At 46.6% G+C, this 19,202-nt stretch overlaps 1 protein-coding gene across 4 annotated transcripts in view; it reads left to right on the plus strand.

The window, feature by feature from the left end:
• The window catches only part of ETS1 (ETS proto-oncogene 1, transcription factor), a 115,123-nt gene extending 96,552 nt beyond the window's left edge, over window positions 1-18,571 (plus strand). For all 4 annotated transcript variants that reach the window (XM_044919866.1, XM_021696261.1, XM_044919867.1 and 1 more), the window contains 2 exons: window positions 13,519-13,637; window positions 14,777-18,571. In XM_044919866.1, coding sequence (XP_044775801.1) covers window positions 13,519-13,637; window positions 14,777-14,992 — 335 coding nt within the window. In that variant the 3' untranslated portion in view covers window positions 14,993-18,571. The remainder of the gene's footprint in view (window positions 1-13,518; window positions 13,638-14,776) is intronic.
• Window positions 18,572-19,202: the final 631 nt, after the last annotated feature.

Here is a 19,202-nt window from a genome sequence, read left to right on the forward strand (position 1 = left end):
AGATACATTATGAACCCCATCTAATTACAAAACAATCCAAGAGAAGTGGCCCAGTGTTTTCTATCTATTTAATAGACCTAAGCAGTACGCTTTCCAGATCCCTGAAAAATGTAGGGATCTCTGATTTTTTTTTTTCAACTGCAGTAGCTATAGAAGAATATACTGATTTGTCAACTGGTATTCTCTCCTCTTCCAGCCCCATTTTATGGATGATAAAACTGATGCACAAAAAGTGACTTATTCAAGACCAGATAATTGCCATGTGCACAGAAGTAGCTCATGAATTGAATCTTAAGTGCCAGATGTCTCACTCGACTATGAAATCTTTCTCCGTGTTAAGGAATGAGGATACTCATTGCTTATCTCAGTTGCTTTCATACAGTAGATTAGGGGCCTTGTGTCCCGCTTGTTACCAATTAGCACTGTGTGTATATGGGTTAGCGGTGTGTAGGACATAGTGCTAGCCTTTGGCTTCAGTCTGGAGTTATTGGCCTATAAGTCACCTTCGTCGAACTTCAGTCCAGATTGCCAGACAGATAAGGCATTGCCACAGATAAGGCATCTGTTCCTAGCACTTCTGCACCTGTTCCTGAGCCGGCCTGGTCGTAATTCTGTTGCCTGGGTATGTCCCCACCCACGGTTGCAAAATTGTGAATGAGGTGGCTAGGGTCTTTTTTTCATCCTGAAGCCTGAAAAAGGCTAAACCCAAAGCCACTCATTAACTGTCACAAAATTCTTCTAGTGCTGTGCAGATTTGTGAAAATGCAGTTCCTCATTTTCCTTCTGGCTAAATTTGGGACTATCTGGAATTCAACTTTCAAATATTTTTGTGTGAAACATCACACACAGTCTTGTAGAAAAAGAAGCCCCATGCATTCCCCGTAGGTTCTCTCAAATTGCTTCTGGCCTGAAAGAAATCTTCTTGCCATGTCATAAGTGGGTCTAGAACCAGTCTCAAGTCACACAGTAAGAAAATCCCTAGGCCAAGCCCAGAACCTTGGAGTTCTGGCTTGTAGTGAAGTTTTAGCATTCAGTAACCCAAAGCGACTGCTAAAACATGTTTTTGAAAATAAATAACTTCATTGCAAAGGAAGTGTTTCAAAGCCCTTCAATTCAGAATGAAACCTGAGATTTGGCAGCGTTACCTGAAATCACAGTTTTCTGAAGGAAAACTGGATTGCAAAATAATCTCAAGGTGCTCAGGTACAAATAACTGAGGAAGCTTTTGGTATGAGCCTCAGTTACTGATAAGGAAAGGGTCTGAGAGGGGTCACCAAAGCAGTTCATAGTGCAGTGTGGATTTGTGCAGAAGAGTTCTGAAATTCTAAACCCAGGTGGGTATGTTATTAGGAATAGCATAGAGCTGTCTAATTTGGGGGCGGGGGAGGGATGATGACCCAACCCAAGCTCTGGAATATGTCTGTGTACTATCAGTATAAGACAGTGTGAATTGAAGAAGAGACAACTTGTTTTTTTTAAGATTTTATTTATTTATTTGACAGAGAGAGCAAGAGAGCACAAGCCAGCGGAGGGGTAGAAGGAGAGAGAGAAGCAGGCTCCGTGCCAAGCAGAGAGCCTGAGGCAGGGCTCCATTCCAGCACCCTGGGATCATGACCCGAGCCGAAGGCAGACTCTTAACCGACTGAGCCACCCAGGCGCCCCAAGAGACAGCTTGTTGACAGGAATATAGAACTCTCTTGGGGCAGGAGCTGTCTTTTCCAGGGGCCCTGAGGTTCTTGGGGCAGGCAAAGCTGGAAATGGCCGGGGGCTGCCACAGTATCGCTGTAGGGTATCCTTGGGCAGTGCCTGGATGGAATGGAGGAAAAGAGCTTAGAAATGAGAAAGGCAGCAACAGAGAATGTCTCCCCTTTCTGGCTCAGAGGCCCTGTGATTAGCAGGTTGCAGAAAGCCAGGCAGACCCCTTTGGCCTAAATGGGACCTTGCGGCCAGCCAGCATCTTAGAAGCGGGGCGGGATTCCCATTCTCTGTGCTGTGTTTGGCGGTGGGTCCTGGGCGGTGCATGGAATGGTTGGGGGGCATCTCCCTGGAGTAATGGGTTAATGTGATGCTCAGTTATGGGACGGATGGGAAAATACTTTGGAGCATGGGAGAGGGAAACCCCTTGGGAAATTTGAACTGGATGAGAGGAGAAGTCCCTTTCCGTGGCCCAGAGAGCACTTTCACTGCTCTGCCTCTTGATTGGCCACAAGTGGAAAAAGATCACAAGGTGGCAGGATTCGGCCTCCCTGCTAATTTTTTTTTTTTTTTTTTTCTAAATGTCTTTTAAAAAATGTGGAAAGGGAGGTTCTCCTTTTCCGCCAGGTGTTTATGAGGACCCCAGCTAACTGAACCACCTCCTTGTCTTGATTCAGTTACAGCAACACCTTGCCAGCCATCTCTGCCCATTTCTACTTCACAAAATGTGCTTCAGTCCCTGATGCTGTTTCCAGCGATCCGAGGCTGGGTTTGGGATTGCAGGAAACTCGCAGGCGACCCCTCTTTTCTGGGGACAGCCCCCTGCCTGTTTCAGAGGTGTCCCGAAGTCTCACATTTTGTGGGTCACTGTTTCTTTAACACAATCTAACTACATATGATGGAATTGGGTGGTGACTGTTCTGGAATTCAGCTCTGTCTCCAGTTTGAGGCTCCACCTTTTTTGTCTTTGAAGTAAAATGTTTCCACTGAGCAAAATTCAGCCCTGGTGCTGCTGAGGCCTCCATACCTTGTTGCCCTTAACCAACAGGCCCTGGAAACTCCCAGCAGCTTCTGTTGGGAAAGGTCCTGCCAGACATATTCCTGCTGGTGCCCCTTGGCATCTTTCTCTTTTCCTTGGATGGTCTTCACTGCTCTGGAGCTTGAACAGTGCACTCACTCGTTCCTCGGCAGAGACTCTGTTCAAGGAAATCTCTTCTCTCGCTATCTTCCCGATGGCAGCCTTCATGTGCGGCCCGCTGCTTGGAGGGTCTGCCTTCTCTTTTCAGTCCTGGTAAAACACCCGAGAGGGAGGCCTTGTCAGGCTGTGTAAGCCCTGGGTAGTTTCCTGTAGGCGTGAAGAGCCGGACTTGGGAGCCAGGCAGCCTGAGTGTGGCCCGGCTTTGCCGCGGACCACGTGTGACCTCAGCCAGGCTAGCATCACTGTGCCTCAGGATTCTCATCTGCAAGATGCTAATGATAGTAGTTACTATCTTAGAGGGTTGTTGTGAGAATTGAGGGGATAGTTTGTGGAAAGCACCCAGAACCCTTGCTGGGCACGTAGCGCGTACTACTGTTCCATATTATCCTCCAGCCTCCGTCTTTCCAATATAATTCTCTTTTTTAAAAGATTTTATTTATTTATTTGAGAGAGAGAGCGTGCACAGGAAGGAGGGAGGGGCAGAGGCAGAGGGACAAGCAGACTCCCCACTGAGCAGGGAGCGTGACGCCAGGCTCGATCTCAGGACCCTGGGATCATGACCTGAGCCGAAGGCAGATGTTTAACCGACTGGGCCACCCAGGCGCCCCTCCACTATAGTTCTACATTTATATTCCTTGAGGTCAGGGGACAGTGTATTTTATTTAGAGAATTCCAGTAATCGGTGGCAGTGATGTAGGGCCCAGAAGATATTTCATATTTGATCAGGTCATGTGTATTCAGCTATCCAGCTCAACCCACATGTGTGTTAAGCTCCTGCTGAGCCCTAGCCTCTTTCGTGTACATTACCTTTCTTTTTTTATAACTATCACTGACAACCCCACGAGGTAGCTTCAGTTATTCTTATTGTACAAATGAGGGAATCAAGGTTCAGATAGGGAAAGAGGTCTAGCCCGAAGTCACACAGAGAACCACAAGGAAGATGCCCTTCGAAGTTTTTCACAATATCAGACAATTAGTGGGAAAACAGTCACTTGTTAGTGTGTTGTTTGGGGTCTGCTAAGACGTAGATGGCAAGACATGGTTAGACTCGCAAGACATGTATTGGGGTGTGAGGGAGATCTGTAAAGGACAAAGGGGGGGACGGCCAGGGAAGGTGGGGGAGCCTTTCGACCATGCTGCAGGTCTGTCACCTGGAAAAGGAGACAGGGAAGGAGGATCTGGATAGAGAAGAGCCTCCATCTGCAGCTCGGTTCTAAGAAAGGTTTGGCCAGGCTCCTGGGGAACCCTCAGGTTGGCGCTGCCCACTGGAGGAGCTTGAGTCCCCTCCTCCTGCGGCGGGAGGTCTCCGTCGCCCCTTGTCATGGCTGCCGCCGCTCGGGTGACCGCCACACCGCACCTGACTGATGAATGTGCATTGTCCGATAGGCCAGCATGGTTGTTCTGTCTGGCTAGGTGCACAGCAGGGCTCACGACCCCGGTCCCGATGCTGTCCCTCGGTGGCCCGCCGTAGGCTTCGGCGCTCCGTGCATATTGTTAACTGTAACAAAGCAAATGGCATTGTCTTCTGTGTGACTCACCTCTCCCTGAGAATCACAAGAGTGAAAGTTCTCCTGAAGTGAGTGAATGTGAAAGTTTGAACTTTGACGGGAGGCCAGGAGGCTCTTCGCTGGAGAGGTGCCCACAGGGCGCAGCGCTGAGGAGGTGTTTGACATTCAGAGCCGAGGTGGGTGCAGTTTCTTGTGCAGGCCCCTCAAGCCTAGGTTCTCGGTCCTTTCTTCTTTAAAAGCGAGGCGTAGGTAGGACACTCTCAGCTCTTTACACGACGGTGAAACAAAACGTGTTTCTTCGGCTGCCTCCTCTCTGTCATTCACGTTCTACTTGTCATCCAACCCAATCTGGCTACCACGCCTTACATTTGGAGGGGGGTGCTGCTCAGAAATTATTTTCTGGATGAAGGTTTGAAAACTTCAGTGTCCCAATGACCACTTGAGATGTAGCTCACCTCCCCAAGACTTCTAACAGACTTCGCTAGTCATTTCTCTCATCCTTGATATGCAGGGGCAGCTATGCTGTTAGGGTAAAATAAATTCCAGAGATTGCACTCAGCCCACGAACTACAGGCTGCAGACGCCTCAAGTTCATCTTTCAATCCGAATCAGCGAACGTACCTTTCTTTCTTCCTGTTCCCTCGATACATCATGGGGAGGCATTGTCTTTTGACATTTGCATTGGTTCGAAGAAGCATTTCTTTGTTTTCTAACAAAATTCTTACCCCGTACCCTCAAATCCAAACCTAACCCATTTCTGGTGACTTCTGAAAACAGTCAGTTACCTAGAAGACATCAGGAGGAAAAGCTCTATAAGAACCCACTTCCTGACTTGAGCTTCCCTAGCTCTCTATCCGAGTCTGTGTCTGAGTGGTAGGTTGAGCATGGTTAGACAAAGTCCTTGGGTTTGGAGGGAAGAGCTGGCTGCATTTGAATATAGGCTGCCCCTTTAAGAGAAGACCAGCCTCCTTTCTCCTTCCACCCCCACACAGGTGTACTTGAACACGTGCAGGTGCGAGGAGCCCAGGCAAAAACAAGGGTCTTTCCTCCACACGCTAGAGCGTGTAACTGTTTTGTTCTCGGGGCCAAGACAGACGGGCTGGCGAGCCTCACTTACATCTGTTCCAGGTGGGGCAGCCCGGCCAACCCGGGGCCTGCCACCTGAGCTTGTGGCCCGGTCTGTCTTGGACACTGATTAGCCGGACAGGATTTTAACGCTTTATCTTCAGTTCACACTGTGGGATCTGTCTCTAGGCCCAAACTCTAGGCCCGACATTTGCGGGCAATGCTGCTGAATTCCTGGGTCAGCCCTACATAATAATTAAGTGGAGTGTGTTTTGTGAGGAGCATAAATGATTAGGGAGGAAAGCACATTGGGGGAAAGAGGATCTAAGTCTGTCTGTGGCGAAGATTTCCCCAAACCGTAAATGTCTGTGATACTTTCACTTGCAAAGCAGTTTGCATCTGTTCTTTTTTGTGTGCACCTACTTTGAATCAGAGCAAGAACTGCACAGAGTTATCCCGAACTTTAACAGATCTGCACTGGTTGTTCTCATGTATGGTATTTTTTAAAAGGTCACATTTATATACTTTAGCCTTTCTTGGAGACTGCAACTTTATCCTTTTCCAAAGTTGCCATGTAAAAGGCCAATTTAATTCTTGGAAGAATAATTGAGTTTTATCTAGTGCTTTTGCTGTGTTTAGTTTTTAAAAATTTCATCCTTTTTGCTTGTCTTTCTTTGAAAAGTCTGCTTTTAAAAGTACATTTTCTGTTGCTTCATTATTCTGTTCAAGCCCACTGTCGTATTTTAGATTATTCCCAAAATGTTCGACGCTGTGGTCGCCTCTGTATATATGTGTGTGTGTGTATATATTTACATTTATATTTATATATTTTTTAATAACAGGGACTCAGTTGACATCTCTATAAAGTACGGAGGAGCAGGGATAACTATTTCCATTTTAGGGATGGGAAAACTAAAGCCCAGAGAGGTTAAATTTGTCACGTAAGATCGTGCAGTGAATCAGGGAGGAGGTGGGCGCAAAGTGCTAGACGCTTGACCTCCCCACTTGGGGCGTTCCTTGGGCATATATATTTTTAAAATTTCTTAGGGTACTGTTTGCTCTCATCTCTCAGTTTTCCACTGCCTGACACGTTTGTTTGTTTTAAATTTTTTTTGAAATTCTTTCTCCTTTCTTTTGGTCTAATGTGCCAGGGACACGGACTTGACATCAAAGGCTGGATTTACATGATTTGAGAGCTGTTTCCTGACTTGCTTCCATTGTTAGCTACTGGCTCTTTCAGCAGTAAATAAATGCAAGTTCATGAAGTTATTGTCCATTACGTTCATGGAGTGTGTTTTTCAAGCACCTGTCAGATAGTGTTCTTCGTGGTTGTATGTTGAATTATTAGAACCTATATCCCCACCTGCTGCCCTTGAGTTATTAGCCATTGATATAGGAACTTACTGATAGAATATGTGATTCGTTGAACCAAGACATTGTTGGTTATGGAATGTACCATATTTAGATCGTGTTGGAGAGGAGAGGAGATTGGGTTGAAGGGGGGGCAAAGGATGGGCATCACTCAGAAGAAGTGGGGAGAAGGTACCTACAGACATAACCCCACGCCAAAATATCAAGCAGTCTCTGCCCTTCCTTCTCTTTTAACAATCTTCCCAGTGCTTCAGTGGCCAAACCATCCAAGAGTTATTCATCCTCAGGCGGAAGATGTCTGTAGCTTCAGGCTGGGTTTGGTCCAGAGGGCAAGAAACGGTCAGGAGCAGGAGGGCAAGACATTGTCAGGATGTTTGCTGTTTGTCATTCAACTTCATTTCATAAGGACTTAGTGGACATAGGTTTGGCCATCTTTTGGTTTAGAAGGGGGTTGACAGGAAGGGTGTGATGCTTAGTAGACTCCGGGGTCACCCTCTGTACCAGCCGCAGTGGGCACCTTTACAGTGGCAGGAGAAGGAAGATAGATTTGTGAACAGATGGGTCATTTCAGGATTCGCGTGTTCTGTTTTTGCCATCATCGTTTGGCTGTGGGTAGAGACACCTGGGGGGAAGGGAGGGGCCAGTCAAGGCCCGTTCCTCTGGTTTAGGACCACCTGCCAGATGTGTGCTCTTAAGGCAGAGTCTGCCCTGTTGCAAGGGTGACCAACCATGAGAGTTTCATAGGTTAAAATAAATGTGGTGTCTTGCCCGCCCTGAGGTATTTAATTTGACTTTTAGAGTCAAGCTGAAGAGATTAACTTCTCAAAGTAGCAAATGAATCCCCAAAGGACAGGCCGTGTGGGCGTTTCTATTTTGGGGAACATGTTGATCCAACAGCCTGGGAGTCACTCATGTTGATTAGTCCCAGATAGGGTTTAATAGAGAGAAGCAGCTGGGGTAGGCTTTCCGATCCTGACACCTTCCTGCAGGGGACCAGTGTGTCAACAGCATGAGCCAGAAAATGTATATTGAGCACTTGTCCGAAACCCCACACCTGCCGAGAAAAGAAGGGTCACTAAGATGCAGTCCGTGTGCACAGGGAACACACAGCTCCTTCAACAACAAGGCGCTTTTTGATTGTTGGTATTTGTTGGTGAGGCACCATCTCGCTTTGCATTACACCAGTGGAGAAAACACCGTCTCTGCCCTGAGAGTGTATATCCTCGTGACGAGAGAGAGATGGGCACAGAGCAGACAGACCATCAGGCTTGGTCTCGGTATAAGCAAACCCATAATAGAAGGCTACCGGAGAGCATGACTGCCGCGTGCTGACCTCTGTCTGCATGGAAATCAGCTCTGCTCTGTTAGCCTCATGCTGGGGCACAGATGACGGGGTGAGGACTTGCAGCTGAAAGGAAAAGGAAAAACTGCAGTCCAGCCCTGCTCCCCGTTCACCAGCAGTGAGTCCATGGCCATGGACTAGAAAATGAGAAGATACTGACAGATTGCCAAGTAGAAAGGATGATTCCCAGGAGAATCTTACTAAGATTTTGTCCTCGCCCATTGCTGTATATTGAACTTGTTCACTTAGACTCCAGAGTAAGGGAACACTACCAGCCACAGCAGCAAAACTACAGGGGATTTCTCAGACCCAGCTCTCATCCAGATAGATTGGTGGGCCTTCCAGGTCCTAGACAAGGAGAAGGGGCTTGAAACATCACTCGGATGAGTAGGAATTTACTTGAAGCTTTGTCTTTAAAAAAAAAAAAATGAGACTGACACCTTGGATCTCAAGTGCCTTGAGGGTCCCCACCTGATACTTCTGCTTCTAAGGCTCTGTCGTGTTCTTCAATCAGGACTGTCAGTGTTGTACTAAGAACCCTCCTCTTACCCAGAAGCTGAGAAGAACAAAGCAGTCAGAGGAAATCCCCCCGCTGTAGCCAGCGAGGGAGTTGGAGGGAGCAGTCAGCAGGGGTGTGCAGGCCCAGCCCGAGTGTGTGTGTGGGGGGGGGGGGGAGGGGGGGGGGTGCCCTCTCTCCTTCACTTCTTGGGAGAGAGACTCCCTTCTAACAGGGACCCCTCTGTTGTTGTGGCTGAGAGTTTCTACTTGAGAAGCATAGTTTCCCAGTGATGCCACCGGATTCCTGATGTGTGACACCCCGGGGCAGCATGGTGAAGGACGCCGTTGACTGCCTTGGGGCCCCCAGACAGGGACACCATTGTGAGTCACATCGAGTGTGTGAACTCCCCCTTCCCATGACTGGCACTATTCTTAGTACCATTCTCTGCTCCCTGGGACAAAGGTCCCTGGGAGCACCGTCCAGTTGGGTGGGTGGATGGGGCTGGGCCCAGGGTGAGAGGAGGTACAGGGAGAATGAGGAAGAGGCTTTACAATTTGAGGATATGTTGGAGTGAGGGTGAGGGATGGAGGAGTCCTGCAGCCCTGGGGATTTGGGCAGAGCTACACTAAGCAATCCAGAATGTCCTCTGGGAGAGTCTGTAACCAGGAGTGCTAACCACATTTCCGGGTTTCAACAAGTCTGGGATGTAAGAAGTTCCCATGGGCCTAGATGTGGATGTGACTGGTGGGGTCACCAGTGTGCATTACAGTCCTGAGCTACCTCCCAGCTGGGTGCTTCCATCAGGGGGCCCTGATATCCCTTCCCAGACCTGCAGTGAGCCTGACCGCGGTTGTGGAAGCAAGCTCCTGTGTAGGACTGTCCACGAGTCCAGGCAGGGAATGGACCTACCCCGGACCCGGAACACTTACCCAGACCAGGCGTTTCCAGCGGGGAGAATAATTCACGTCCTTCCTATTTACGGCTCCCTACCACCAAAAGGGCGGTTTGGGATCCCATGGATTCCTTTCATTTGGTACCACATACGTGCTTTCTGAAGGGTGAATAGCAACTTGAGGGATCCCATGGCAGGAGCGCTGTGTGTGCCTTTCAGCACTGGGTGGGCTTACAGGATCTTTCTTCCAGAATGGGGGGGAAAGGAGACTTGAGCTGACATCACCCTATTTTGACTTTCTTGTTGTAAAGCTTACCAGAGACCTTTCTCCCCATTCAAGTTCCTACGCTTTTGTTAGGCATCTGAGTTTCCGATTTATCCTCCCTCTTGCCTTTGGTATAAATAGTAAATAGTAAAAAGAACTTTGAGAGGACCTCACCCATGACCTGGGCTCCTAGTTCCCAAATTTCACAGTGTTATGTTCCTTATGAACAGAGGAAAATTCACAATGAGACAAAAAAATCAAACCCCCAGACAAGGCTTTACCATGCTCACCGCCACCTGCCCCACCCACCGCAGCCCTGCCGTAGAGGCTGCTGGGAATCACATGCACGCAGAGCTGGGGCTGGAGCAGGCAGATGGAGCTTGCACCTCTGACATTCCAGTTCGGGAAATGGCACCGGGCGGGAGCAACAGCAGGAATAATTCTGTCTGACATCGCTGCCTCTTTGAGCTGGTTCCCGCAACAGGACTTAAACTCCCCTTTTGCACTTTCTGGCTGCCCCATCCCAAGGGCAAGGGACTGGGATGTGTTTCTGGGCCTCTCTCTTTGGGACTTGGAACGTGCTTGCTGCTCCCTGCCAGTGACTAGGACTTGCCTGGGTAGAAGGATCCCGATATGTCCTTCCTTCCCCTTCCTTCAGTTTGGTGGGACTAGCCCTCCAGTTCCCAAAGGGATGTGAAGATGAATAGTGGGAATGAGGTTTGCAGGTAAATAGTGGGAGGGAGAAACAGTGAAGTAACATTAGCCTAACAGCTACCTGGTGGGGACTGACTCATGGGGCTGGACGTGTCACCTGTGGAGGTGAACACCAAGGTCCCCAGTGGCCAGATGGTCAGGAGAACCACTGGCCAGCCCAGCCCAGTGTCCTATGTCTGCTGTGAGAGGTAAGGGAGAGATGGGTGGTTGTTTTTTTTTTTTAAAGCTTCATCCTTTTATCCCATGGCTCACCTCAACCAGGCAGGCTGCTCAGATGCCCGCCTCTGGGTTGGTCCTGTCTAAGGGCAAAATGGTGCCAAGATGAAGGATTTGGGGGTGAGATTGCCTGGGTTCCATTCACGGCCATTTTACTTCTGAATGGCCTTAGACGAGGCCAGTGGACAAGTGACACAGGATCTCGGTATTCTCTGTTGTAAAAGTGGTAAAAGCAAATATGATAATCCTAGTATCTACTCCCTGGAGTAGGAATAAATGTACGGAATAAATGGGATGAACGTAAAGCATCACATCACGCACAACGTCCAACGCATAGTGAGTACACCACAAGTCCTCGCTCTTGTTCCCATTTTTCTTCATCCAGGGTCTTACAGCGACTCCTCTCTCTGTGTTACAGCTTCCATCTGTGGGCTTGGCCTGGGAGACGACTACAGACTCCAGGGCTCATTCACATAGTTTCCAAGTAGTTGACCTTTCCTTGTTACGTCTCTTCCAAAGAGTATGAAGACAACGATGTCCTACTGGGTGTATAGTCACTTTGTGCCGCTTCCAGAAGGCTTCCTCTTTGCAAGGTGTTTTCAGCTGCTGTTTCTGAATTTCTTGGCTACCAGAAATTCCATAGCCTTTCTTAATAGAGACACGTGGACTGACGCCTGCCCATCCAGAATGGCTTCTCCACAGATTCCTCCCATAATGTCACAATTCGTCCCGTGAACCCAGGCAGGCAGTAGCTACTGGTAACTTTAACTCAACTCCCAGGAAACCTGCAGATGTGTCGGAGTGGTATGTGAAGTGGTGATTTCAAGGGGGCGGCAGGGGCGACAGAGGAGGGTAAGGCTTTCCTGGGGTAGCATTCTGGGCTGTTTCTTTGAATGCTCAGTTATTTTGTAGAGTCCACTGAATCATCTTATTCTAGTATACGTGTAAGGCGTTTCTTACAAGTTGGTTTTAGAGAGCTCAAGGCGCATTCCTAGAAGGACGAGGTAGAGCTGTTTCATCTTCCACATTGAGCTTGGCTTATGCTGGAAAGGACGCTGGGATTTGCTGGGGGATACTTCCTTTGGCTGCCCAGTGAATACCCACATCCTCACTGTTGTCCTGGTGCCTGGAGTCTGAAGGCCTGTGAGCTGGACCCAGCACCATCACGTTCTCACCACCCCCTGGAGTGAAGTCACATCGCTTTTCTGAGCATTTTTCTCTTTCTTTCTTAATAGGATGGAAACAGTAAGACCAGTTGTGCCTTGCCTATAGAGAGGGCCGAGGAGTGGATTTTAGGAGTAAGCAAAATGATGCATGCGAACATATCTTGTAGACATATAAGGTATAACAAGAGATGACCCCTCTAGATCATAAGGAATGTTTCTTTTTTTAGATTAAAAAAGCTTGTTTCCTATTTAATCTCACTTTACTTTGGATCAGACAGATCTGAAGCTCAGGTTAAGGGTTAGAGCCTTAGAAAGTCAAGTTTTCCTGGATGAGTTAGAGTGTTCCTGGCTTCCTTCGTCTTCCCTCCTCTGTCCAGATGGCTTCTAAGATGATGCTGTCAGTGTGGACCAATAGCATGCACCACCGACTGTTGAACCCGTATTTGTTTCTCTGGCTACACCCGTGAACGAGATAGCAATCACTGGCAACATTGTCATAACTGAGTAGAAAGTTATGTTAAAAGGAAATCTATTAGGGCACCTGGGTGGCTCAGCCGTTAAGCGTCTGCCTTCGGCTCAGGTCATGATCCCAGCGTCGTGGGATCGAGCCCTTCATCGGGCTCCCTGCTCAGCGGGAAGCCTGCTTCTCCCTCTCCCACTCCCCCTGCTTGTGTTCCTGCTCTTGCTGTGTCTCTTTCTGTCAAATAAATAAATAAAATCTTTTAAAAAAAGAGGAAATCTATTAGCATAAATCCTTTAGCATAAGATAAATGGACTATCAGAGTATGTCTGGCTTTCCAGAACTAAGATCTTTGGCAGTGTTGATGGCTAAGACAAGAAAAGTGTGTGTGGTGTGTAAGTTAGAATATACGGACCCATGAAGAATTTCTGAGACAGTCCTCACCTGACCTCTGAGGATTTCGTGGGTGGCAGGTTAATCCCTTATAGAGTGATGATGTTCTCCTTTCTTAGTTTGGGTGCCTGTGGTAAGCGGCCTGAGGGGACGGGATGGTGGTGGAGAGTATTATGACCTTATGACCGAAAGAATGTCTCACTTCTGTGTCCTTGTTAGATGACCCCAGGATAGCAATCCTTGTCACTTACAAATCAGGCGCCAAAGGCTCTCTGATATCGAGAAGCGCTTATGAGCTTTGACTTCAGATAGGAAGTGGCAAAGATTTTCCTTAGTTAATCTTTCTTGCTAATAAAGGCAAAAATAATGACTTAGTTCTTGAAGGCACAAAAGATTTTACTGCCTTAGAATGTCTCAGAGAATAGATCCAGTAATTTTCTTTCTAGAGTTTTCATTGCAGTGAAAATGGACTGACCTTCAAGTCAATCAAAATAATATTGATAAGATAGTGGTATATTGTAAGTGCTTTTCCGAGGGGGGGGTAGGAAGTTGTTCACCTTTCAGTCCTTTTGAACTCATAGCACCTCCTCCAACATTTGTGCTATGTGCCACCTTCATCCTCCCAGGGCTGGATGGACTGGAGAGCAGGCAGGAGGAGGGCTGTGTGTAATGGGATTCATTGCTGGCGGTACTGAGCAGCTGGTGTAATGATTCACAATGGCTTGTGTTTCCAGGCAGTGGACCAATCCAGCTGTGGCAGTTTCTTCTGGAATTACTCACTGATAAGTCCTGTCAGTCTTTTATCAGCTGGACAGGAGATGGCTGGGAGTTCAAGCTTTCTGACCCAGATGAGGTAAGAAGGGAGTGACTTGCGAGCGTTGTGTGGAAGGGGGATGAGAGTGAACTCTGGAAAGTGGTTATGTGGGCCGGGATGACATTTCCTAGGATTCCAGCCCCACCTCTGCCCCTTGGTACTTGTATGATCTTGAGCCAGTTATGTAGCCTGTCTGAGGCTGAGTTGCATCCTTTGGACAATAGAGGAAATATCTACACTGCCCATTTGTTTTCCAAGATTCATGGATACGATACACAAGAAATGCCTGGCACATAGTGGGCCCTTCATAAATACGGGTTGCCTTTTCTGGAAGGGGTCGGACAATTCAAGAGGTCTTGGAAGATCAGTACAATCTGTTCACTAACGTCTTGTTTTATTCAACGAATGCATGTTGAGCGGTTGCTCTGTGCCATGCCCAACTCTGAGCATGACAGAATTGAAAACATGGAACAAGAGAGACAACATCTCTGGTCTGGCAGACGCGACAAGATAGCGCACCCCAGTACAGAAAAAAATGCTTCCCTTTGATGAAATGCAGGCATGATCGGCCCCACTCCCTCACGCTAAATTTCATGCTTGCAAAGCGAGGATAGGCTACCAACAACATCAGGAAAGAGGAGAGTCTATTCTGTTGCATGTCTTTTTTTTTTATACTTTAATACTTTCCAGTACTTTAACTCTATTACACAGAGACACAGGGTCAATGTATTTTCTTTTTTCTTTCTTTTTTTTTTTTTTAAAGATTTTATTTATTTATTTGCGAGAGAGAGACAGAGTGAGAGAGAGAGTGCAAGAGGAGGTAGGGTTAGAGGGAGAAGCAGACTTCCCGCCGAGCGGGGAGCCCGATGTGGGACTCGATCCCGGGACTCCGGGATCACGACCTGAGCCGAAGGCAGTCGCTCAACCAACTGAGCCACCCAGGCGCCCAGGGTCAATGTATTTTCGTTAATTTAAAGAATCTTGCCCATCTCTTGAAAATGGGAATTCAGAACAGGTGGGTGAGAAAAAGATCTTCCATGTACGTGACTCTTTAGCCATCTTCCTTGGATATCATGGGTCACCATGAATGGATATTGGGGCATATCAGTGTGTCTACTTGGGTTTTCTTCTAGGTGTTTACCCCATCTCTTTTTCACTTTTTATTCTTTTAATTTCAGGTGGCCAGGAGATGGGGAAAAAGGAAAAACAAGCCTAAGATGAATTATGAGAAACTGAGCCGTGGCCTACGCTACTATTATGACAAAAACATCATCCACAAGACAGCCGGTAAACGCTACGTGTACCGCTTTGTGTGCGACCTGCAGAGTCTCCTGGGCTACACGCCCGAGGAGCTCCATGCCATGCTGGACGTCAAACCCGATGCTGATGAGTGATGGACACCAAAAGCGTCGGGGAAGACTCTGCTGAGACATTTCGAAGAACAACCACATCAGTCGGACTCTTAATTTTTAATCGTTATTCTATTTTTAATTTTTCAGAACTCATTTTTTACATTCAGGGGTGGGAGCTAAGTGAGCTGCAGCTATAGTCAGTTGTGTGCCGTTGGTAAGAGAGCCAGGACTTGTAGGGTGGGTGGGGCGAGAAATTCTTGAGCAAATTTTCAGGAGAGAGAGAGAGAGAAGGGTCTTCTTAGAAGTTTGAAGAATCTGGCTTAAGGGAGGAGGAGACTAACATGTCCCGTTATTTTTTTTAAATCGTCCATGAAAAAAATGTGTCTTGAGTTGTGGACCTATTAGCAAAAGAAGTGGACACATCAGGAGTCATGAGACCCATGAAAAGGCAATTAATTTGCTTTTGTTTTTAGGTCTGGGAGGGCAAAAAAGAGGGAGGTGGGATAAAACATTTGTTTGGGGGATGCACTAAAAACCAAGGACTATTTACTTTTTACTCAACTTTTGAAACAAAGATGGACTTCAGTGGGGAGGGGCCCAAACTGTTTTTGTGTTAAAATTTATTTTATTAAATTTTGTGCCAGTATTTTTTTTTTTTTTTTTTTCTTAAAAATCGTCTTAAGCTCTAAGGTGGTCTCAGTATTGCGGTATCATGCAAGTTTGTTTTTATTTGCCGGCTGAGGATTCTGTCACAGTGCAAGGAAACTGTTTATATAGACCCCACTGGAAATGCAAAGTGCTGTCACTGAGATCGGGGATCCCAAATTCATGTGACTTCTATATGAAGGAAAAGAAAATCATGCTGATTTGGGTACACGGGACCTGTGCATGTGAATTTCATCTGTGTTTTAAAAAATGATCACGCCCCTCTGCTCACTTGTCGTTAGTGGATTCTCGGGGTTTGGACTTAACGTTGAACTAAGAAGCATTAAGTCTTTGAACTGAATGTATTTTGCAGCCCTGGTTTTGGACCACAGTCAATGTAGGAGCACTGTTGAAGTCATAGAAAGGAGATCAAAGGAGGAAGACTGACTTGGTTCTTTATTGGTTCTATTCCTGTAACATATATGACTTGGAATAAAAGCTGTGTGCATGGGCATTACCCCTCAGGTCTTAGGAAGTAAGTCCTGAATGCATGTCATTCCAAACCAACACTCTACTCTTTATCTCCTTTATGTCTCATTGTTCCGGCATCCCATGTTTATTCCTTCCCCCCACCCTGTTACCCAGTAGAGAGAAATGCAGTCATGACATGAGGTGAAGAGTATCAGACAAAGCCATTTCGAAGTCCTGGGTTTTAGGAACAATGGAAATTAAGGTTGGATAGAAGCAAAACGTGGCTTGGCTGTCTTTGGGAGGAGAAATGCAAGGCTTTCCTTTGAAGGGTTTAAGCCAGTGGAGTCAGGTGGGGCCGTGTATGCAGAGTGAAGAGTGCAGACACTATTCAGCCCGTGCTTGGATCTGTTATCTTGGCACAGGGTAAGTGAAGCTCAATTGCAGAAGAGATGAATGACTTGAAGGCAAAGGAAACAAGAAGAGGAGCTTGAGTGCAGAAAATGAGGTGGTCCGTGAGATTCGAGTAGATTTCTAGTTCCTCCAAAGTTCAACGACAAGCTCAATTGACTGGGGCAGTGTTGAAGGGTGGTCTGCAAAGGTTTGGATCTTTTTCCAGGGTGGGGAGGGTGGGAAGCAACATCTAACCAGTAAGGAGAAGTGCCTAAAACACTTGAACCCCCCCTCCCCCAAATAGATGCCTGATTAAAAATGGTGATGACAGAGGGACAGCTCTTGCTGACTTCAGTGGGAGAGGCGGAGAGACATTTAAGGTGGGCTTCTCAGGGCGAGCCCTTCTTGGGCTCCGGCTGAGAGACTGGAAGTACTTATCTACCTGCTAGCGTATCTTCAAGAAAGTGGATCGTTTACTCCCAGGTCCTCTTGCAGACCCTGAATTATCAGGAACTTAGCTCTGTGATTCATGAGTTTCCTCATACTGATAAATCGGAGTGTCCACTTGGAAAGCAAAGGCAGAGTTGGCCCAGCTGTGTATTCTCATCTTCTTCCGGATGCAGGTGCCTTAACGAAGCTCTCGAAATATTTTAGGAGCTGCTCAGGGAGTGTTAGGCAGAACCGTTGGATTACATTGTTTTCTCTTAGATTATGTGATCTTTGTTGGGCACTGGCAAAGGTGAGTGTATGTGCGGGTGTGCACGCACGCGTGTGTGTGTGTGTGTGTGTGTGTGTGCAGACGTGCAGAACTGCCGCTAAAATAATACCTGGGTTTTTCAGTTAAGTCTTTCCACATTTCAGTAACGGGCAAGAGTAGAACCAAGGCAGGGCATCGGTCATTGCTTGCTATTCGCAACCAGGCATAACATGACTTTCTCAGTGCATCCACCTTTCCTCTTGCATTTCTGCTGGAAACTCCCCTTGTGTGAGCGTGTCTAAGTCCTGCAAGAACTCCGTAGCAGATAAGAGATAAGAAAGTGCCTCCTCCTACTCCTCAGCCCGCTTGTTTGCTAAGATGCCTTGCTCTGTAGGTCCACCGTTTTCAGTATTTGTAGATAGTGCGCTGGTGAAGACAGCTTTGTCCATCTGGCCAGATGCTTTTTCTCCTTCTGTCCAGAGGCCAGAGACCATCCCAGGAAGAGTGGTGGGTGGTTTATACACTGGAAATGTAGCAGAATTGTTGCATTTATGCTTTTTAAAAACACATGTTAACTTCAGAGGAAGGGTGGGCAAATCTGGTTGAGCTGATGAAACCCTTACTTTCCTGGAGATGCCTTAGCCCATGTTGGTTTTGGCTGTCGGGTTCGGGGTCACTTTTGTTTCCTTCTCCAAGCAGGGGAGGGACTTCCCTACACAGAGCCCTGATTTTGTGGCTTTGGGGATTGGAAGTAGCATTCAAAGATCAGATGTGCTTTTCCTCACTTTGGAGACGAACACTCTGGGTTTTAGAGCATTAACCTGCCTAATCTTCATGGTGAAAATCACACCTTCTCTGTTCTAGTCATGCTGTGCATGCTGCTTTCTATTGGGGTCTATATAAATGTGTTGAACTCATATCTACATTCCAAAGAAGCTTCAAGGAACCATAAATATATGTATACATATACATATATAAAGTATATATATTAAAATGAAATTATCTCTATCAGGAATACTGCCTCAGTTACTGAACTTTTTTTAAGAATACTTTTTTTTTAAGCTGAGAAGTATAGGGGTGAAAAAGATGTTATATTGTGTTTGACTATTTTCCAACTTGTATTTTCATATAATTTATATTTTTTAAAAGCTGAAAATTTAAAAGCAAGATGAAAAAAGGAAAAGCAGGTGCTTTTTAAAAATCAGAACTGAGGTAGCTTAGAGATGTAGCGATGTAAGTGTCTATGTGTTTTTTTTTTAAATGCAAAAAAATTTTCTTATGGGGGAGTTTTTTGTTTGTTTATTTTAGTAGCTGATGCTGGCACATCATTTTGCTGGAGAGTTTTTTATATACTGTAGCCTGATTTCATATTGTATTTTAAACTGTGTGAGATTAAAAACAAAGAAATTCATTCATAACAATGTGGGTTTGGCTCGATTCTTTCCTGTCTGGTGCATGTGTGAAAAAGCAGGACAGACTCACCAACCAGAGACAAGCTAAGGAAGAAATGCAGTTCAGTCTTGCTGATCTCACGATCTCAGGACCAGCTCAGGTAAAGATTTCCTAATAAACTTGTAATGAGAACACAGGGAAGTATAATGCAATGCCCTGATTATTGAATAAATGGTGTCATCCTTTGTGGAATGTTCCTGGCCTCGTCACACCATGTTTTGCTCATGTCTGAAGGAACGAAGAGCCACGTGAAGCATCAGTTTTTAATGACTGAACAGATAAACATTTGATTTCAACTGGGTAAAGTTCCTGATACTAACAGAAATTTGAACAGCTTAGCTGATGCTTTGAACACGAACAGTATTCTGGTTTCTTCTTCTGATACTGAGTTTGCTCTGTGCAAATTTGGACCCATCACCTTCATCTTCTTGGCCCCAGCTCTTTCACTGGGGGCTGAAAAGGGGGAATGATAATATCTGTCTGAACCCGCAGCAGCCCATGTCGTAAATAAAATCATATTTATAAGTGCTTTGGGGAGGAGTGCTTAGGAACACATCCTGCATGGTACTTTTCTCTTGTTGTTGAAACTGTAGAAGG

Source organism: Neomonachus schauinslandi, chromosome 11 (assembly GCF_002201575.2).
Source record: "Neomonachus schauinslandi chromosome 11, ASM220157v2, whole genome shotgun sequence".
In the NCBI taxonomy this organism is placed as follows: Eukaryota; Metazoa; Chordata; class Mammalia; order Carnivora; family Phocidae; genus Neomonachus; species Neomonachus schauinslandi.